This window comes from Mytilus edulis, chromosome 6, assembly GCF_963676685.1.
Source record: "Mytilus edulis chromosome 6, xbMytEdul2.2, whole genome shotgun sequence".
Classification (NCBI taxonomy): Eukaryota; Metazoa; Mollusca; class Bivalvia; order Mytilida; family Mytilidae; genus Mytilus; species Mytilus edulis.
This window is the reverse complement of record NC_092349.1, coordinates 14,338,875-14,362,460: the sequence shown is the minus strand read 5'-3', so window position 1 is coordinate 14,362,460 and position 23,586 is coordinate 14,338,875. Positions and strand designations below refer to the sequence as shown.

The window sequence follows — 23,586 nt, the reverse complement described above, 5'->3', positions numbered from 1 at the left end:
GGACATTTTGCAGTTTTTAGTAATTATCTTTCATATTTTTATAGAAAGAGATAAACGTTGAACCGCAAAAATGTTTAGCAAAGGAAGATTTACAAATAAGTCAATATGACCAAGATTGTCAATTGCCCACTTGAGGAGTTATCGTCTTTTAAAGTATTTTTTTTTATATTTTTTGGTAAATATTTGTGATCTTTAAAAATTTCTTCTCCACTGAAACTGCCGAGATAAACTTAACCAAACTTGGTCACAATCATTATAAGGGTATCTAGTTTAAAATATGTTTCTGATGACCCTGCTTGTTCATTGTTCCATGTGCTTTTTATGCCCCAACTACGATAGTAGAGGGGCATTATGTTTTCTGGTCTGTGCGTCCGTCTGTTTGTCCGTCCGTTCGTGCGTCCTTCCGTGCCTCCGTTCATCCTTCTGTCCCGCTTCAGGTTAAAGTTTTAGTCAAGGTAGTTTTTGATGAAGCTGTAGTCCAATCAACTTGAAACTAAGTACACTTGTTGCTTATGATATAATCTTTCTAATTATTAAGCCAACTAAGACTTTTGACCCCTATTTCACTGAAACTAGAAGTGGGTTATCAGGTTAAATTTTCTGTCAAGGTAATTTTGGATGAAGTTGAAGTCCAATCAACTTGAAACTTTGTACATATGTTCCCTATGGTATAATCTTTATTATTTAATTGCCAAATTAAATTTTTCACCCAATTTCACGGTCCATTTAACATGGAAAATGATAGTGCGAGTGTGGCATCCGTGTACTTTGAACACATTCTTGTTTGTTTCTGTCTTGGGAAAAAGAGTTGCAATCACAATGATAAACATTTGCAATCACAAAAATAAACATTTGTTTACCCTTCCGGAGCACCTGAGATCACCCCTAGTTTTTGGTGGGGTTCGTGTTGTTTAATCTTTAGTTTTCTTTGTTATGTCATGTGTTCTATTGTTTGTCATTTTTTTTTTTTTTTCATTTTTAGCCATGGCGTTGTCAGTTTATATTAGATTTATGAGTTTGACTGTCCCTTTGGTATCTTTCGTCCCTCTTTTGCGATACATGATTATAACATTTATGTGACCGATGATTTACTCATTTGAACTTATGTTTGAATAAAAAAAAAATGCCAATCCTTGGTGCCTAGTAAGTAGAAATAAGTATCAAATTTTGTACACCTGACGCGCGTTTCGTAAACTTATAAGTGACCCTGGAATGAAAAATTTGAAAAGACCAATAAAACTTCGCAGTTAAAAAGCATTGAACCGAACGGTTTTACCAAATTCATCAACGATTTTCGATTGAGTAAAATGAAAGGTGCCACATGTCAAACATGATCTAGTCATCCATTCGGAGTTACACTCTGGAAATTTGATTTGATTCTGACAACAAATCTAGTCATCAGCCTGATCAGATCTGTCGAATTCTAAAAACAGATTTACATTTAACAAACAAATACATGTTGCAAGTGAAACAGCAGAGAAAGAAGTTAATAACAATCAAAACAATCAATCAAAAGAAAATCCGAAAGCTTCTGATACTAATTCTACAGACGAAAAGAGACAGGTTAGAAAAGCTAAACGACAAAAAACCAAAAAAGACAAACAACACCGTTCTTCTGGTGATCAGCAAAGCATGGATCACTTCTTAAAGGAAGCTTTTCGGACACCTTCTCAGAAACCCAATGATGAGACAAGAACACGAAATAAACAAAATGCAACCACCCCTACTGATGAGCTGCATGCAAGAGAGGAACCTGTGAAAAAAACTAAATCCTAATTTCCTATAAAAAAAAATATCTAAAAAAAATATGTTTTTAATTTTATTCAAATTGTATATATATTTTTGTTTACTTTTTCATGTAACTATAGACTGTGTCTATAATGTTAACATAAACATAATTTGTGAGTGTGATGTCTATATAACAGATAGAATACATTCAAAGAAGAAAAATTTAAATACAAGTACATGTAAAGAGTTATTTAAAAATATGGTAAATATTTCAAATACAGATAAAAGTCTATATGAAGACTGTTTAGAATGTAAAAGCAATCTTTTGAATAAAGAGACAAAAACTCTATCAGAAACAAACATTGTTTATAAGTCGCTTGAAACTGGTACGGCATTCATGAACGGTAAAAGCATCAGCATCGCTTTAAAAGATTTTGTTGAAATGTCCAATATAATACACTTATATGGATCTCAGTTCGTCAGTAAACTAATTCAATTTTATAGTTCTAAGTTTGGGATAAATATACTGTCAAGGTCCATTCTTCCAGTATGTCTATTTATAAATTTCCATAAATGGTTAAAATCGATATCAGTTACATGTAGATTATCAATTTCACAAAATAATGATGTATCCACACTATATTGTAATGTAAATCCTGTATATGATGTTTCAAATATAAATACTCCTAGAATTATTCATTTGTTTACATTCCATATCATGCACATGTTGACTGTAAAAATAATTCAGGTAGTGGCTAACTCATACAAGGTCAACACATCAATCTTAGATGTTGAATCTGAAAAAGATAAGAAAATTTGTTACAAGGTAGAAGGTAGCATATTTTATATAAATACCGTAAGTGTCAATTTTAACATCAAAATAATTACACTTCAAAACTATCTAAATCCGGTACATTTCAATTACCTATTAAGAGGGATTTTCGGAAAGTCAGTAATGAAACTAAAAATAGATTTAACCTTTCACAATGCTATATATAGATCTATAAATAACCTGGTGTTTATCTGGGTCATGATCAAGCTTGATAAACAAAACTTCTGTTGGCATTTAAATGTTTTATAAGAACTGTTTTCTATAACAACAAATACAACTAACTACTATGAACATTAAAAATCTTCATATTTGTTCATTAAATTGTCAAGGGTTAGCAAAGAAAGATAAACGCTTTAGACTATACACATGGTTTAAACAACAAAAGTGTGACATTGTAATGGCACAAGAAACCCATTTTTCAAAAGATATTATAACGAAAATTAATAATGAATTTCATGGAAAACACCATCACAGTTTAGGCAAAACAAATTCGAGAGGTGTTTCTTTCTTTATACGCAAAACACTCGATTTTAAAATAATAAATGAATTTTGTGACAATGAAGGAAGAATAGTTTTAATTAATTTGGAAATTCAAGATAAGATATTTACTTTATTAAACTTGTATGCACCAAATGAAGTCCACGCAAGGAACACATTCTTTAAAAAAGTACAAGGTTTAATTGAAGAGCACAGTCTTAGTTCATTAATTGTAGGAGGAGATATGAATGACCGTCTATCTAGTTTAGATACAAAAAATCAAAATCTTCATAAAAAGTTTAAAAAACCAGTAAATAATCTTAAACAGGTAATAAAAACAAATAAACTGATAGACATTTGGAGGCTATTAAATAAAACCAAAAAACAATATACATGGGAAAAAAAAATTCTACAAATGAGGCAAGTAGAATTGACTTTTTTATAATAAGTTCACAAGTACGCATGCTGACAGTATCAGCTGACATCAGACCAGCTCACATTTCAAGTACAGACCACCAAGCTATTTCTTTAAAAGTAGATATTTATTCAAGTAATCGAGGAAAGGGTTACTTTAAAATGAATAATAGTATATTAGCTGACTTTCAATATCAAGAAATAATAAATAAATTAATTGATAAGTATGAGAATAAATTTAATAATGCAAATCTTCTTACTCAGTGGGACTTGTTCAAAATTGATACCAGAGACACTACAATTAAATACTGTAAATCGAAAGCCAAAGAAAGAAAAAATAAAATCAATGTTTTGGAAAGCGAAATTAAAACTTTAAAGGATAGGTTAGATACATTACCTACAGACACAAATAAAAATCTTTTTAATGAAATTAAACAATTAGAAAATGAATTAGACCAAATATATTCATTAAAAGCAAAAGGGGCTCAAATTAGGTCAAGAATCAAATGGGTTGAGGAAGGTGAAAAAAATACAAAATTCTTTTTATCTTTAGAAAAACACAGGCAATAAAAAAAATCTATTAATAAGTTATTGTCCCAAAATGGGGAGGTAACTGTAGATCAAAGTGAAATTCTTGATATGAGTAAAGAGTACTACAAAGTCCTATACAAAAGCTCCAACCCAGATACTGAAATCTTAAAATCATATATTGAAGGAACAAAGATAAATCATTCTTTGACATCTTCTGAAAGTAAACAAGTAGATGGCAAATTAACACTAGAAGAGTTAACATCCTCTATTTTTAAAATGAAACTAAATAAAACACCTGGGAAAGACGGTTTAACTGTAGAGTTTTACAGACAATTTTGGCCAAAACTGAAGACCATAGTTTTGAAAGTCTCTAATTCTTGTTATGATAAAGAATCTTTATCTAATACCCAAAAGATTGGGATAATATCATTAATTTATAAGAAAAATGACCCTTTGTCCCTGGATAACTACCGTCCAATAACTTTATTAAATATAGATGTGAAATTAATAACATATACTTTAGCACAAAGACTTAAGAAAATCTTACCATTAATAATCCATAGATACCAAAATGGATACATAAAAAATCGCTATATAGGATTCAATGTGCGTCAAATTCAGGACATCATAGATTATTCTGAAAATTTTAATATTGAAGGAGCTATACTATTTATTTACTTTTCTAAAGCATTTGATTCACTGGAGTGGGATTTTATGCTGGAATCATTAAAGAAATTTGGGTTTAATGAATCATTTCAGAAGTGGGTTAAAACCCTATATTATGACATAAAAGGATGTATCTTAAATAACGGGTGGATTTCAGAAACCTTTAATATTGAGCGCGGAATTCGACAAGGGTGTCCTTTAAGCGCTATATTGTTTGTTTTATCAGTTGAATTACTTGCTTGCAGAATAAGAGACTCTAATGATATAAAAGGAATACAAATCAAAATTGATAAAAAAAACTCATAGTCTAAAAATTTCACAATTAGCAGATGACACAACTCTTTTTTTTAAATCTAAAAATGAAATAAAGCATGCACTTAATATTATTGAAAACTTTGGATCGCTCTCAGGACTCAAACTCAATAGAAACAAAACAGAAGGTATATGGCTAGGTAAACTTAAACATTGCAAAGACAAATTTGAAAATATTAATTGGAAACATAACGTAAAAAGTCTTGGTGTTTATTTTGGCTCTGATAAGAAAGAATGTCAAAAACTTAATACAGAAAAACAGTTGGAAAAATCTGAAAGAATAATTAAAGATTGGAAAAAAAGGAAAATTAGCATGATTGGTAAAATCACTATCATCAAAACACTTGTCATACCTAATATAACATATATTGCATCACTAATAAATATGTGCAAAGAAACTATATCTAAGTTTAAAAAGATGATATATAATTTTTTATGGGAGGGTGGTAGTGAGAAAGTTAAACGCTCAGTGCTAAGTAAAAACTATTTAGAAGGGGGGTTAAAAATGACAGATATAGATTCTTACATTGAGGCAATGAAAATAAATTGGGTAAAAAGACTTACAGATGAAACTTGGGCAAACTGGAAAATTATTCCAACCTATTATTTCAGTGAGTTTGGGGGTAAAAACCTTATATTTAAAAAGAAATCTGGGTTCTCATAAATCATTAGAAAATATAAAAAACCTGCCTACTTTTTACTTAGAAATCTTAAAATGCTGGATTAAAAATGGTGGCGGGAAGACAAAAAAACCTGAAACCTATTTAGATATCAGAAAACAAGTTATATGGGGAAATCAATATATTAAGAATCAAGGCAAAAGTTTGTACTTCAAACATTGGATAGAAGAAGATATAATTTTTATAAACGATATAATCGACGATAAAGGAGAAATTTCCAAAAAAATCTTAGACAAACTTAATAAGAAACAAAATTGGATAACAGAAACATGTATTTTACGTAAAGCCATTCCTAAATCTTGGAAAGAAAAATTAAAGAGTAAAACATCTTTAAATACTAAAATTCATTTTCAAGATGATATAAAGATGAATAGCCATGGATTGTATTACCATCTGGACAAAATTTCATTCAAAGAAATATATAATATTTTAATTATATCTAATAAAGAGCTCCCAGTAGGATTCTATGTATGGAAAAATCATTTCACTTTTGATAACGTTACTTATTTTATAAAGAAGAACCTTATTTTTACGTTCCATTTTTTAAAAGATAACAGAATGAAAATGTTTAGATGGAAATTACTGCATAATATTACAGCAATTAATTCTAATTTGCACCGTTGGAAAATATCTGATAATCCAAATTGTGTGATTTGTTCCAAATGTGATAACTATAATCATTTTTTCTTTGAATGTAAATGGGTAAAAAATTATTGGTCAATAATCTATGACATATTTATGTATTTCAGTATAGACCAACATGTCTTCTGTCTTAAACATCTTGTGCTTGGATATAAAATTGAAGATATTGAATATAATCCACTTAATCATGTCATAACAATGATTTGTTTTGTGATTTATAAATGTTTTTATTTATCAGAAAAGAGAACTAAATTTGTGAACATGTTGTCAGTTCTAAAAAATGAGATTGAAACACAAATGTTATATCATCCAGAAAGTCTATTTTTGAAAAAATTTCAGAGGAAAATATCCAAACTTTGATTATATCTATTTTTTTTTAGGAGAATTTGATCTAATATAAATACTTCAGTCAGTATTTAAATAACAAAGAATCAATCAATCAATAATTTACAAATCAATCAAGATCAGGGGTCAATAGCTCCTTCTTTGATCTCTTCAATAATTATATTTCATTATTACTTACCAGAAATATCTGATTAATATAAGTTTAGAAATTTACACATTTGATAAGTCACTTGATGACTGCAATAAATTACTCACCACTTTATGAAATTATTCGTCTAGCCATGAGGTCGACCATGCTTGATCATTCTTGATCATTCTACTTTCGGTTAAGCTAGTTTTATATAATCAAAACAAATGACGGACAAAAATCCGTCTTTTGGGTTTTTTTTTATTATAATTTCTTTCTTATATGATTGTTTATATATAGGATCACTGAATAATATGTATGTATTGTGTGCTCGTATGAATACTTTGTAAAATGCAACTAACAAAAGATATAAATATATAAAGTATATTTTGCTAATCAAATCCCCTGGTTTTATTAGCAATTAACTACACAGGGAGGAACCTTAGCGTCATTGTTGTAGCGCTAAGGGACATTGTTCACAACCAGGAATGAAATAAAATATTTAAAGTTGAAAAAAAAAAAAAAAAGGAAATTTGATTTGGTTCGTGTTACTCATTCTTTACTCTTCTGTGCTGTGTTTGGACTCTTATTTTGATATTGATAGACGTGGTCGATTTTGTTTCGCAATGATCTTGACAGTTTGTCTTTGACGTATGAGTTTTAATATCCCTTTAATACCTTTAGCCTAACTTATTCGAGTTAAGTAATACATGCTCACTAGTTCGGTTATTTTATATCATCAAATTAAAGTTGTATAAATAGTTTGATACTTCATTCATTTTTAATCTTCTTTTTTGTTTATATTTGCAGAGCAGTTTGAACGACGCTTGAAACAGTGGAAGGAAGATGATAACCTATTTGTTAGTACAACAGCAGAGAAACAGATAATGAAAAGTATTTTGACCGAAAGTTGTGTAACAGTTGTTGGAAATTCTGGCACAGGAAAAAGTTTCCTTTTGCGTCATGTTGCACTTAAGATGATGGAACAAGGGTATATCATAATTCCGTGTGATACTCCTGGAGATATAAGACAGTGGTTTAAGCATGAAAGGAAGACAATATTTGTCTTTGATGATATATATGGGCGGTATACTCTCAATCAACAGATTTTCAGTGAGTGGAAACAAAGGATTGAACATATTCAATATCTACTTCAAGACAAATGTTGTAAAATTATGTCTGCATGTAGGTTAGATATTTATGAAAACGAACAGTTGAACAATTTGCCTATTTTCAAAACGTGCATCATTGATTTAAACTCGAACGAATTTAGATTGAATGCGTCTGAAAAATTAGCTTTAGCTAAGGTTTACTTTAAGGAAAATGCTGATAAAGTTACCGAGTTGTCAGAAAAACATGATTTTTTCCCACTTTTATGTAAATTATATCAAAAACGAAATCTTCAGAAATCTGTAAACATAGATGATTTTTTTAACAATCCTTTTGATATTTTTGAACATGAACTTGTTGAGCTGTTTAAAAAAGATAAGACTGGTTACATGACATATAGTAGCTTGGTCCTTTGTTTGGTGTTTAATAACACTTTGACAGAAGAAAACTTGTTAAAAAAAGATAAGAAAATAGCATCAGTGATGGAAGATTTACCGGAAGAACTTCAGTTGAAAAAAGGAACACCGGTCAAACGTTTAAGAAATTCCCTTAAAGCTCTGGAAGGTAGCTATGTGGCCAAAGAAGGTAGTACATATAAAATTATTCATGATAAGTTGTTTGACTACTTGGCCAAGTACTATGGAGAGCAGGTGTTACCACTTTTCATTAATCATGCTGAAACTGATTTCATTTCTGAAAGATTTATATGGAAGACAACAAACAACATGAGCAAAAATACAGAGTCTGCGATCAGAATACCTGATAACCATATAAATATATATATAGAAAGACTGCTGAAAGACTGGGAAAATGGTCATGTATGTAATGTAAGTGACAACAGAAACATGCATTCTACTATGTTTACAGAAAAGTTTATAAACAACTTAAACAAACTTGATCATTCAAAGCAAGAAAAACTCGCTGGTACACAAGACATTACCAACAAAGAAATAGCTCTTGCGCGAAGTTGCTATATGGGTACTGTTGACCTTGTAAAATGGTTGATTAGTAAGAATAGCGATATCAATTATTGTACAGAGGATGGCTGGTTCCCTTTACTGTTGGCAAGTCAGGAAGGACATGTTACCGTTGTTAAAGAACTCTTACAAAATTCTGCAGATGTAAATCAGCATAATAATGAAGGTGTATCCCCTCTGTCTGTTGCAAGTCAGAAAGGACATGTTTATGTTGTTAAAGAATTGTTAGAATATTCAGCAAAAGTAAATCAGTGTAGACATAATGGTGCATCATCTCTGTATTTAGCATGTTCGAATGGACATATAAATGTTGTTAAAGAACTATTACAACATTCGGCAAATGTGAATCAGTGCAAAAATAATGGTGCTTCACCTCTGTATACAGCATGTCAGAACGGACAGGTTAATGTTGTTAAAGAACTGTTGCAACATTCGTCAGAGGTAAAACAGTGTGACGATAATGGTGTATCACCTCTGTATATAGCAAGTCAGAATGGACATCTTAATGTTGTTCAAGAACTGCTACATCATTCAACAGACGTTCGTCAGTGTAAAAACAATGGTGCATCACCTCTGTATATAGCAAGTCAGAATGGACATTTCAATGTTGTTCAAGAACTGCTACATCATTCAGCAGATGTAAATCAGAGTTGTAATGACGGTATGTCCCCTCTGTCTATAGCAAGTCAGAATGGACATGTTAATGTTGTTAAAGAACTGTTAAAAAATTCAGCAGACATTAATCAGTGTAAAAATAATGGCGCGTCTTCTCTGTATATAGCAAGTCAAAACGGTCATCTAAATGTAATTAAAGAACTTTTACAATATTCAGCAAAAGTAGATCAGTGTAAAAATAATGGTGTATCACCTCTGTTTATAGCAAGTCAGAATGGACATGTTAATATTGTTCAAGAACTACTACAACATTCAGCAGACGTAAATCTGTGTAATGATGATGGTGTTTCACCCTTGTATAAGGCAAGTGAAAATGAACATGTACACGTTGTTAAAGTGCTATTACAACATTCAGCAGATGTCAATAAATGTAGAATAAATGGCATCACACCGCTACTTATTGCTTGTTACTTAAACAAGGTTGAGATTGTACGTGTACTTCTTCTGTGTAAAAATGTGCATATCAATATATGTGATAGTAATGGATGTTCTTCAATTCATATAGCAAGCAAACATGGAAATTTATGTGTTGTTAAAGAACTTTTAAGACATTCAGCAGAAATAAATCTGTGTTGTTATGAAGGTATGTCACCTTTATATGCATCTTGTCTAAAAGGACATTTTTATGTTGTTAAAGAACTGTTACAACATGCAGCGGATGTAAATAAGTGTGACAATAATGGTGTATCACCTCTGTATATAGCAAGTCAGAATGGACATTTGTATGTCGTAAGAGAATTGTTACATCATTCAGCAGATATAAATCAGTGTAGTAATATTGGTATATCACCTCTTTCTATAGCAATTCAGAATAGACATGTTAATGTTATTAAAGAACTCAAACTGTGCTTAGACAGAAATCAGTGTAAAAACAAAGGTAGTCAGTTGGACGGGACATGTTTATGTTGTTAATAAACTGTTATCACATTAAGTCTAAAAACAAATTAAGATAATTGGGTATTCCCTCTGTATATATCAAACTAATATTGACATGTTTAGATTGTTTTAATACTGTTAAAACATTTGACAGATATAACTCTCTGTAAATATGATGGTATGTCTCATATGTTTTGGACATTACCACTAGTTAGAGTTAAAACTGTTCACAATTGCTTGTTAAATTATTACGAAGATTAAACAAGTGTGTATTCGAGATTTCATCTTAGTCTAGATGTCAATTTTTACTAGTAGTTTTTTTAAATGATAATTAACAGCGAGTGTTAAAAATAATCAGCTTCATAGAATTTCCTTGTTACATGTAAAAAGAAGATGTGGTATGATTACCAATGAGACAAATCTGCACAAGAGACAAAATGACACAATAATTAGCAAATATAGGTCACCGTACGGCCTTCAACCATGAGCAAAGCCCATACCGCATAGACAGCTATAAAAGCCCCGAAATGACAATGACAAACATTTCAAACAAGAAAACTAACAGTTTGTTTATAGTCTAAAGTAGAAATAATTACCATTGATTAAAGCTTTTGCGTCAAACTAACTTTAAATGAAGGACGAAAGATACCAGAGGGACAGTCAAACTCATGAATCGAAAATAAACTGATAACGCCTGGCTAAAAAAGAAAGAAGACAAACAGACAAACAATAGAACAAATGACAAAACATAGAAAACTAAAGAATACGCAACACGAACCTCACCAAAAAATAGGGGTGATTGCAAGTCCTACGAAAGATTGAGCATATCCTGCTCCACATGTGGCACCCGTCGTGTTGCTTTTGTTATAACAAATCCGGTAAATTGTCTATTTTGTCTAATAGTACTGTTTGGTGTTTTTTCTCTCAACCAGTTACATAATAAACAATGATATAATATATTTATTCGAATGAAATATGCCTTCTTTATCTTTATCGAGGGCATCGTTCAAAATGACTCTTGTAATTTTTCACTGCACAAATAAATGTAATTTCAAATTCACTTGTTATTGTTACTTTTATGTTTAGTAAATATCTTTTTTTTATTCAGAGAAGAACACGTTTTCTAAATATTTTCAATGTATGACAATTATCGTATGTTGTATTTTGCATTTGTATTATATGGTTATGATTTAAAAATATGTGTCCTTTATAAGCTTGTTTGTGTATAAATTCACGTATTTAAGTATAGACATTTTCCGATTACTTAATCATCAAAATATCAGTACATTTGACTTGTAGAATAATTTGTAAAATAGTACATTTTTTTTCAAATTATACTATTTAAGAGGTATTAAATAATAGGCTAATATTTATATTTACCAAAACAGATCAAACTCGATTTATGCACAATGCATTACAATGATTTCAATCATAAAGAAAATTAAGAATTTAGGTTACTCATGAAATGATAAATTGTTCGACTGATAATTTAGTAATTATGTATAGTAAATGAACCAGGAGTGAGTTTATCAATGTTTAAATCTGGTGAATCAAGGTAACAAACAAAATCCTACTGAAGTGTATTAATTCAAACGAGATTTGTGCGTCTTCCGTTATATATAATTCATCCTCATACAAATTCATTCACTCTTTGTAACATTGTCATAATCTATATAAGATAAATATATTGACATTATGGCTAAATTGACTCTTTGATTTCTAAACATATGTATGTTATCAAGTTTTCTATTAGATAATTACCTAAAGAAAATGAAATCTGTATAGTAGGTGAGCACATGGTTGTTTATTTTATTAGTGTCATATGTATAGTAGGTTGCCATATGGTTGTTTATTTTAATAGTGTCATATGTATAGTAGGTTACCATATGGTTGTTTATTTTATTAGTGTCATATGTATAGTAGGTTACCATATATAGATATAGGAAGATGTGGTGTGAGTGCCAATGAGACAACTCTCCATCCAAATAACAATTTAAAAAGTAAACCATTATAGGTTAAAGTACGGCCTTCAACACGGAGCCTTGGCTCACACCGAACAACAAGCTATAAAGGGCCCCAAAATTACTAGAGTAAAACCATTCAAACGGGAAAATCTATATAAACAAAACGAGAAACGAGAAACACGTATATATTACATAAACAAACGACAACTACTGTACATCAGATTCCTGACTTAGGACAGGTGCAAACATTTGCAGCGGGATTAAACGTTTTAATGGATCCAAACCTTCTCCCTTTTTCTGAAACAATAGCATCACAACATAGAAAAACATACGATAAAATACCAATTGGCAGACTTAACTCAATCAAAAAACGTATGATTACATATATGGTTGTTTATTTTATTAATGTCATATGGTTTTTTATTTTATTAATGTCATATGTATTGTAGATTATTCTAAAAAAAAAAAAAGATATGGTATGATCGCCAATGAGACAACTCTTCACAAGTTATCACTTGACACAGACAAAAAACAACTAAAGGTCATCGTACGGCTTTCAAAAAGCATATACCACAATAGTCATTTATTCAAGGGCCCGAAATGAAACATGAAAACTAACTACCTAATCAATGTACTAAAAATAAAGAAGTTTCATGAGTATATGTTTGTATTCTCGGATATTTTAATAATGTTATATGTACGGTAGTTAAGTATATGTTGTATATTTTGATATGTTATATGTATCGTTCGTTAGCATATGTTTTTATATTTGAATAATGTGATATTACAGTAGGTTAGCATATATTTGTATATTTTCATAACGTTATATGTACAGTAGGTAACAATAGTTTCTGTATATTTTTATAATGTAATATTTACAGTATGTAAGCCTATGTTTTTTTTATATCTTAGATTTGTAATATGTACTGTCAGTTAGCATATGTTTTTTTTTATATTTCTATCAAGAACAATGTACAATAAGTAAAAATGTGATTGTATATTTTGATAATGCAATATGTACTGTCAGTTAGCATATGTTTTTTTTTATATTTCTATCAAGAACAATGTACAATAAGTAAAAATGTGATTGTATATTTTGATAATGCAATATGTACAGTATATAATCAAATATTTGTTTATTTTGCTTACGCAATATTTGCAATAGGCAATCATATATATTCATATCTTAGATGTGTAATATGTACAGTAGGTAAGCATATGTTTATATAGTTTTATAATGTAATAATTACAAGTTATGTTATTTTAATAATGTAATATGTGCAGTAGGTTAGATGGGGTTTTTTTTATATTGAAATAATGTATGGACAGCTGGTATGCATATGTTTGTATAGTATGTGATATGAATAGTAGTTAAGCTAATACTAGTATTATTGAGTATGCAATATGTACAATAAGTAAGCATATGTTTTTAAATCTCAGATATGTAAGGCTTAGTTCACACCAAACGTCATGTACAGTAAACATGTTTACAATTAGTTAAAAGTAATGTACTCTGGTTTTATATTAAATTTGTTTACATCTATACACCTGCTTTAGTTACCAGTACATCAGGTTTGTTCACACTTCTTCACTTTTTGTCATTTAAATGTGCATTACGTAGAATCGAATTAAAATTTGTAGGACAACTTTTCTAGCAGTTATGAAAAAAAACCATTTTGACGATTTGCAGTATTTTAAAGATACTAAATATGTTTCGACTACCAAAGGCGGATTTTTAAAATGGGATTCAAACCTAGGATGATTTCAACCATATGTCCCCATTCAAATGCACTGATCGTCCAAAAAATGACGCTCCAATTCCCAGAAACCCTCTCCGGATCCGCCACTAATAACGCAATAAAAACGTAGGTTGCAGCATTGAGCTTACAAATGATGAAGAAGTATTGAGATGTTTAGGATGTTTTAGTAATGCATTTATGAGGGAATCGTTGATTAAGTTAAGACCAGTGACAAATATTTCTGTGACGTCCAGTTATTTTGGGAAGACATTGTCAAATGAAGTATGTGTTTGGCAATGATGATTTGAGTCTGGATAAGGCTTCAGGGAACGACCATTTAACTTCAAAAGGAGGGGGTAAGGTTTTATTTCCCTTAAAAAATATTCTGATTCTAGAATTGAGGACAACGTTAACATTGAGGGAAAAATATATTAATCCAGATTTTTCCCATACCGTTTAGTGTTATAATTTAGAACCTAAAAAAAGTGATTGTAAGCGTTGAAAAAACACAAAAAAATGTTCGTGCTATGCACAAAAAAAAATTCTGACTCGAGCTAAAAATAAATAACCCCCTCACCCTTGAAGTTAATGATTGCCCCTAATAAAGTTACTTAAATGTTTTCGTATATAACAAAGCAATATATCGAGTAAAGACAAATTAATTCGATAAAAAAATAATATTAATAATTGTTATAATTAACGCTTCTTCTATAAATATACATAGTTGAAATCTCATGAACATGTTGAACCCCGTCGCATTTTTAGCGGCTATCCCAAGTCAGGAGCCTCTGGCCTTTGTTAGGTTTGTATCATTTTAATTTTAGTTTCTTGTGTACAATTCAGAAGTTAGTATGGTGTTCATTATCACTGAACTAGTATATATTTATTTAGGGGGCAGCTGAAGGACGCATCCGGGGGCGGGAATTTCTCGCTACATTGAAGACCTGTTGGTGACCTTCTGCTGTTGTTTTTTCTATGGTCGGGTTGTTGTCTCTTTGACACATTCCCCATTTCTTTTCTCAATTTAATTTTATGGTATAATTCATGTTCTAAATACCTTGTTTTGTGTACACTTACCCACACAAGTTCTGCACTGACTATCGACTGCATGTAGACAAATTATGATTTAAACTACAAGTGCACATTGAGTTCTTATGTTTAGTTTACGGGTGAATTACACTGACACAAAACCATGCTTAGCTCAATGTGAACAGGGCCTATTATGTGCAGTAAGTTAGCATATGTTAAATGTTTCATGATGCTGGCATGAAGAAGTATGATTTATTCTGACTGTCAAGAGAAATCAGTGATTTTCACTGACATGAAATTTGTTAAAAGTTAAACAAAATTGTTAGTTCCTGAAGTAGTTCATTGTTATATGTACAGTACTTTAGTAAATATTTGTATATTTTAGTTATGCATGTTATGTGATATGTACAGTAAATAAGAACATGTTTGTAGATTTTAATAATATGATATGCATAGTAGTTAAGCATATGTTTGTAGATTTTGGTATGCGATTTGTATAGTAGGTATGGATTTGTTTGCATAGTTTGATAATATAATATGTGCAGTAAATAATCAAACAATAACAATTAACAGCAAAGCAAGATCTACAAATAAGTAACATGGTGGCAAATAAACAAATGACTCCTAACTGGCGTTAATTATGTTCGGCTCTTTAAAACATTGTTGGATGTTGCATGGGGTTTTTCATTTTGTTTTTACCCTTTATAGAATGGCCTCAAAAATGCATAACAGAAGCCGCATACAAATAGCTATGATAAATTAACCAGAAGGATAAAAATATTTTTTTTTTAGAAAATTAAGATAATATCTTAAATTCAACTTAAATGTATACATTCTGTTCTAATACTAGTGTGTCATATATTTGAATTTTGTAATTAGTTGCTAAATAAAATTATTGCCATATTTATGCCTTTATATTTGATTCAGAAATGAATGTGCTGGTACGTGTAATAATGTTGTGCCGATGATTCAATGTATAGCTATTCAGCATCTTAAAGTCATAAGAAACCTCATATCAAAAAAATAATGCATACGTTGTTTTATAACTCAATGGATAGTTTTCATTGTAACATTTAGGTACAAAGAAAATTCTTAAATTTATTCATATTTAGAAGAAGTTTACTTTATTTTAATTCTTCCTTCCAGGAAGCAATTCCTCCGACATATTTTCCGTATGCAAAGTGACCTCAGTGTGACCCATCTCGTAAAAATCCGGTGATCACAATACGCATGGATGTCCTTAAAATATACTATTGTCTGATCTTACATGTTAAACACGTGCTCAATTTCCATGACTTTTTGTTGATTTTTTGTTGATTGCTGACAAACAGGTGACAATCGTTAAACTTCGTCTTCAAAACACGAACTTTAAGTACCTGCCATATTTTCACAACCAACAACACTGACCGATTGACAAAATAATTGACGATTAAACGAAATGAAAAATTCGTGCATAGAAGACTGCGTGTATGATGTTTGTATGCATTGGTTCAATAATTGGAAGAACATTATGTTTCACCGGTCACTCGTTTCTTATGACTTTAGACTTGCTAGACAGCTTTTTATTCTTCAGTATGTTTCGTTTTGTCTCGCCGTAGAAGAATGTATCAGACTGTATTCAATAATGATTTATGATATATTGGGTAATTTGACAACATTTCTGGGTTAAGAGATCGTCGTTAAGCTTCATAATTAGGTCTGTGTATTCGATACCATAATTTGACAACCATATACGGTGTGCAGAATTATCGTAAACTATAAATGGTCCTTTATCTAATATTGACTCCATCTGCCTGGTTAACTGATTTACGTACATTACAAGAGTATGCTTCTTTCACATATAGGACAAATATCAAGTTAATCATGATTAGTGTAATAATAATGGTACGCTGTATATATTCCGCTGATGTTTGACTTCAAGATTTATCTATGAATATCAGTTCTACAACCATGAAATAATTATTTGATTACGTCATAATTCAATGTTGTCATTTACACCGAATGAAGTTGGCTAGGGCATTTTTTTTTAAATGTTTGATGTCCGAGTATGATCGGACCAGTATTCCATATATTGGATATATCACAGTTAAATGCTATCCACTTAGTGTCTATTCCTTAATCATTATAATATAAAAATACAAGTTTATATAATACAGCACAAATTTTACTTTCTATTCTTTTAGAAGTCTACTCAAGTATACAAATCATTTAACATGCAAAAGGTAAACACAGCTATTTTAACATGCTAAATATTTTTCAAATATGAATAACGAAAAGGTTCATTTATTGGCCATAAACACTGGTTTTTTTGTTTTTTTTGCATTGTAATCATAATGTGATCAAAACGTAATCATGATTACATGGTATTTTGAAAAGTAATTGATTGAATTTAATTACATGTAATCAGAATTTTGGCTGATTAATGATTACAATGATTACTTGAAACTTGTAATTACAATTACCCCAAGTCTGGTTTTAACACTTGCAATTTGCAAAATAGTGATGGCCAGCATGGGTGAAAGTTATATTTTAAACTATAGGATTATTCAGGTAAACCCAATCTTGTAAAATGAATACTAAAAGATGTGGTATGAGTGCCAATGAGACAACTCTCCATCCAAGTCTAATTTTTAAAAGTAAACCATTATAGGTCAAAGTACGGTCTTCAACACGGAGCCTTGGCTCACACCAAACAGTAAGCTGTAAAGGGTCAAAAAAATATTAGACTGTAAAACCATTCAAACGGGAATAACCAACTGTGTAATCTATATAAAAACGCGAAACGACAAATACATCAACAACAGACAACCACTAACATCAGGTTCCTGACTAAATACCGGTGCAGACAAATGCAGCGGGTTCAAACGTTTTTATAGGTACCAACCGTCACCTTTATCTTAAACAATCGTGGAACATCACACCATAGAAAGACCAAGTATAAACTATCAATTGAAATGGCTTTATTCAATCAAAAGACATATAAACACAAACAAGTGAATATACACCGATCGAATAAATTTGATTTAGGACACAATCTAAATACAAAATCAAAAAATAAGGGGTGAAATGTCAAAATAATTCAGAAAGACAACCATAGCCTTAAACGCAATGCCGTCAATTAGAAAAATATACACAGGTAAATGAGAAATTTTTTGTTGTAAGGTATACAGAAAGGGAAAAAAAATAATTTTGTTGTTCATAGTACGAGAACAAAAGTAAAAATGTATAGTCATACCGAACACTTATCAAAGCTTGTTTATATTAAAAATAAAGAGACGAGATATATAAAAGATAAAAGTTGTAAAATTGCGGTAGATCTTTTTTGTTTGCCATTATTTATGTTGCTAAATTGCACCATGTCTTTTTTTATGTATGGAATGCCAATTATAACCATCTACATTCTAAAACAAATTGCATTCACAATGGCACTGGGTTATGGTCTAAATTACAATTTGCTAAAAAAAATATCAATATGGTGTCTAACATAACATAAATTAACAAGAATTTAATTATAAACCAATTCTCGTTACACAAATGATTATTTAACTTAAGTTTAAAATAATTCTAAGTGATAACATTTGTTAGATTTGAAAAAAGATATCATCATGGTATTGAAAAGGGTTCAATAAGAATTCCTAATTGAAGAAAATAAAGTTTGACTTTGAAATTGTATATAAAATACCTCTGTTCTCCTACATGCACGACAAGATAACTTTATTGAACATCATTATTTCATAAAAACCAGAGACAAAACATTACTGCACAAATAGTTATTTTAAGTCTATAAGGTTTGAACAATTGTCGCTACGTGCATATTGTTGTATTATATCAAGTTTTCTCTTTGATTTCATGTACGAAAAGCATTTATATCTGAGTGAATAAACGTAATTAAAATGGGTTCATATAATTCCTGCAAATGTAACTAGTTTATTTAAAATTATTCATCAAATCTTCAGATGAAAAAAGTCGGAAAATTAAAAACAAAAAAGTTTAATCATGTCAGTACCGAAGTACTGACTACTAAGCTGGTGATACCCTCGGGGACTGATAGTCCACCTAGTACACATGAGACAAAATATGACTGCACAAATAGTATTTTAAAGTTGCTTGCATATTTTTGAATTATATCAAGTCCTCTCTTTGATTTCATGAACGAAAAGCATATATTTTTTAGTGAATACACGTAATTAAAATGGGTTCATATAATTTCTGCAAACATTACTAGTTTATATAAAATAATTCATCAAGTTTTATAACATCTCTTAAATTGCTCAACGGAGAAAAAGAAAAAGTGTTATGTGCATCATGCCAGTACCGAAGCACTGACTAATTGAGTAATAGGATATATCTATTTATAAAAAAATGAAAATTGTACTAATTTTCAGCATTAAATCAAACATTTTTTTTTCAATCGCAACGACAATTTCATAAACCTATAGATTATATTCTTTTCAATTATTAAACATTATGCAAACAGACAACAATGAAAAAAAAAATAATCAAAGAGCTGAAAACTCTGATTAAAAATGACGCCACTGTCTCTAATATTGGGAAATTTTTTAAGCAAGTCTTGATATTCACATACCGAAATTAGATTAACATTGCAACCTGTTTCGTAATCATATAATTGATAATCGTATATGTGTGTGAATGAAATGAAAATGACAGCTGGCTTGGTTTTTGTTTTGGGTACAAATTAATAGGTCAAACCCACCTGAAAAATCTACAGTGTCCATTGACTACTGGCTTTGTTATTTTACAAATAAGTACCATAGAAAGGCTTGTATAGTTCGCACTGGTACATAGTCCGAAACCCCTTCTCCCCACGAAATTTTAGGTAAAAAAACTTTTTGTGACTGTGAGAAAAGGTCTAATGAAACTCCGGTAATTTCAAATCTTGTGCGATTGTTTGCGTTATTTTCTTGGGAAAACCTGTTTTCATTCATCAGACAGAAGATGAAACTGCTTGTAAATGATTCTAGAACACTTCATGATTGGCGTTTGCTAAAATAAGTTTATAGATATAGGAAGATGTGGTGTGAGTGCCAATGAGACAACTCTCTATCCACTTAAAAAACAATTTAGAAACTTGTGTATGTTTAAACAAGAAGTTTTAAAAGCACGTGTAAAAGAAGAAATTGGTTATAGTCGAAATACGAACATGACAGATATCACTATAATTTGACTTTGAAAGTAAAACAGTTCCATCCTTTTGTAAAACAGTCTTTAATGTACCTATCACATTAATGTTTGAAGGGTCGTAAGCTAATACAAACCATATTAGTCGGTATAAAACACCAAAAAGGAACGAACAATGACCGATTACGTTTTGTAGTTTACAAATTATAAGCTGGATTACTATGTTTGTTTCGTTTCAATCAAGCAGATACCAGTTTTTTTCAACCAATGCATTGAAAAGAAACGAGAAATTTGTAATAAAAGGTCAAATTTTTATATTTAGTATTAATTTGATATTGAATAGAAATAACTTATTAATATATATGAGTTAAAATTATTAGTTTGAAAAATGATGAGAGCGCCGTCTACAATATCAAAAACAAAGATGGCGGAACGTCAACAAACCACCTCGACGCGAAATTGAAATTGTTCTCTTAGTTCTTGCTTATTGTACTCTATCATGTCTATAGTCCGCACTTCTCTGGAAGATCCAATTTTGGAGAATAAAACAGCAGACTATACTAGTGTCTCCGTCCGACTAACTCACTTTAATCGAGTGTAGCGTAATACACGTAGATTCCAGTTAGTATGTAAAATAGTAATGTAAAAACGTCACGCGGAAATATAATCGACTTCCGTAAGTTCTGGTCAATGGTATCGGAAACATGCCGCTGATAGCGTAATTTTCCAAAATACCTGAATTAAACTTCATCAGGCATGCACGCCCAACCAGAATATTTGAATGCGTAGAATTTCTAAGTAAATTGGTTGATTCGTTTCCTTTTTCTTATACAGTTTAACAGTTTGTTAATTCTAAACAACATGAATGACAAGATTACATTACGCAAATTTTGTTAAGTGGGCACTAGCTTCGAGATATATAAAAGAAATCAAAAGTATGATGTGTTTTGTTCAATAATTAATGGAAGTGAAATAGTGAAATAATTATTTGCTTTTATTAGCTAATAAACATTGAAAATGAATTATTCACTTGCAAGTGAATAATTCGACCTCATTAAATCCGTATTCATGTGAGCTCCAATTTTACCCCGTAGAAAGAGATAGAATAACGCATGCATTGTTCGTGTACATGGTGTACAGATATTTAAAGGAAAGAATGTAAACAATGAAAGTGAAACAAAGGTAAATAATTTGATTAACTGATTCGAACCACATAAAATTATTCTTTTAGAGGTAAAAACGACGATAAACATATTTTTTTAATCTATAACACAAAGTTTAATAGACCTATAAAAATCCAATTGCACGAGTTCCTCAATCTATTTATATCTACGTTTATGTTTACATCGCTTATATGGTCATAGAAGGTCAAATCGATAGTTAATTAGATGGCGTCTTGGCTAAAATTCAAACGAAACGAAGCTACATAAATCAAATATGAGAATTTGAGTTAAATCGGTGAACATGAATCTAGACGCCATCTAATTAATTATCGAGTTTACCTCTTTAGTCATCCGATGACCATATAAGCGATGTAAACATAAATATAGATATAAATAGATCATGCTTACTCGTTCTGTTGGATTATTCTAGGTCTATTTAAGGAAAATAAATTATTATCATCGTTTTAACTGTATGTTTGTCATGTTATATGATTAACCTTTGTTTCACTTCCAATGTTGAAATTCTTGTCCTTTTAATAACTTTACACATACAATGCATGTGTTATCCATCTCAAGCTAAGGGGTTAAATAAAAGTTCACATGAATACGGATGCAATGAGGTCGAATTATTCACTTGCAAGTGAATTATTCATAATCAATGTTTTTTAGCTTATTTTGACAAAATTAAACCATACTGGATGCTAAAAGCTAATTATTATTTCGCTATCTGCATTTCTTTAATGATTAAGCAAAAAATAATATATTTGATTTGTTATAAATCTCGTAGCTAGTGCCCCTTTAATATGTATCAAAAGAAATAATTTCTAGCAAATCGATAGATACTTTAAGCTCCGATAGGTTATGGAGAAGAAAGAATGAAGTAGACAATTTTAATTAGTGCTGCGGTCAGAATAACGAATTCGTGCACTCAAATCTCTAGCGGTTCTATGTCTTTATATACCAATAGAGTCAATTAACTGACATGAATTCAACCTTGTTTGTTATAATTTCTATTGAGAATCAATTTGTTTGGCGGGTGATGTGTCGACAGTAAATACTGTCGACGCACCCAACTTTGATCCTGTAGGTCTTAATTTGAATCCCTCATATTTCGGTTTGTACCGTGATTTTTTTTATTTTAGCTCATCAGACAAGATTGCACACGCTGAAATGTCTCGCCTTCTTTACTAATCATTGATATTATGTTGATAGTCCTGAATATTACGCTTTTTTACAACTGTCAGATAATCTCAACATTAACCAAAAAACTAAACATTGAAAAATGAACCATGAAAATGAGGTCAAGGTCAGATAAAACATGCCAGGCAGACATGTACAGCTTACAATTCTTCCATACAACAAAAATAGTTGACCTATTGCTTATAAATTAAAAAAGACAGACTAAAACACAAATATTCGACACTCAGGAATGAACCGTGAAAATGAGGTCAAAGTCAAATAAAAACTGGGCGACTGACACTAAGATCACATACGACAAATATAGTTGACCTACTGCATTAAGTATTAGAAAAATAGACCAAAACTTAAAAACCGAACTTTGACCACTGAACCATGAAAATGAGATCAAGGTCAGATGACACCTCTCAGTTAGACATGTACACCTTATAATCGTTCCATACAACAAATATAGTAGACCTATTGCATATGGGCAGGAATTCGCTAGTGAAATTTTAGGGTCAATAGTGTTTATCCAATTAAAAAATAAAGAAATCATGCAAATATGGAGAATAAACATTGTTTAAATATCAAAGTGGGTTAGTCTTTATTGCCACATGCAAAAAAAAATGGATCCAATTAAAAAAATCAACAAAAAATCAGCACTTGTTATGTGCTGGCAGTTGAAAACTGTAGACAAAAAGTGTGACATTTCTGCAGTGGCAAAACCTCTAGTCATATTTAGAATATGCCTGAAGAATTGTGCTACTATAATAGTTCAAAATCAACTGCAAAATGATCGGTCTATCATTTAGAAACCCCATTTTGTACAGAATCCGATTATAGCTGCAAATAAAATACGTTTGAAAATGGACAAGTGCATGTAACTTTTCCCGTCAACAAATGTTACATGCACCTTTTCATTAGCTGATGAGCTTTGGAAACAGGTTATTGGTCCAGCATGGCAAATTTTGAAAGGTGTCA

At 30.5% G+C, this 23,586-nt stretch overlaps 1 protein-coding gene and 1 long non-coding RNA gene across 2 annotated transcripts; one reads left to right on the top strand and one right to left on the bottom strand.

Annotated features, from left to right (window-relative positions):
• Nucleotides 1–1,802: 1,802 nt before the first annotated feature.
• Nucleotides 1,803–6,966, bottom strand: LOC139525987 (uncharacterized). Its single transcript, XR_011665075.1, has 2 exons — nt 6,883–6,966; nt 1,803–2,525 (listed from the first exon to the last, which is right to left on the bottom strand). It is a non-coding gene; the product is annotated as an uncharacterized lncRNA (long non-coding RNA).
• Nucleotides 6,967–7,068: 102 nt separating this feature from the next.
• Nucleotides 7,069–10,428, top strand: LOC139526214 (ankyrin repeat domain-containing protein 50-like). The gene is made up of 2 exons (XM_071321339.1): nt 7,069–7,087; nt 7,565–10,428. Exons 1-2 carry the CDS (start codon nt 7,069–7,071, stop codon nt 10,426–10,428), a joined length of 2,883 nt encoding a protein of 960 aa, XP_071177440.1.
• Nucleotides 10,429–23,586: the final 13,158 nt, after the last annotated feature.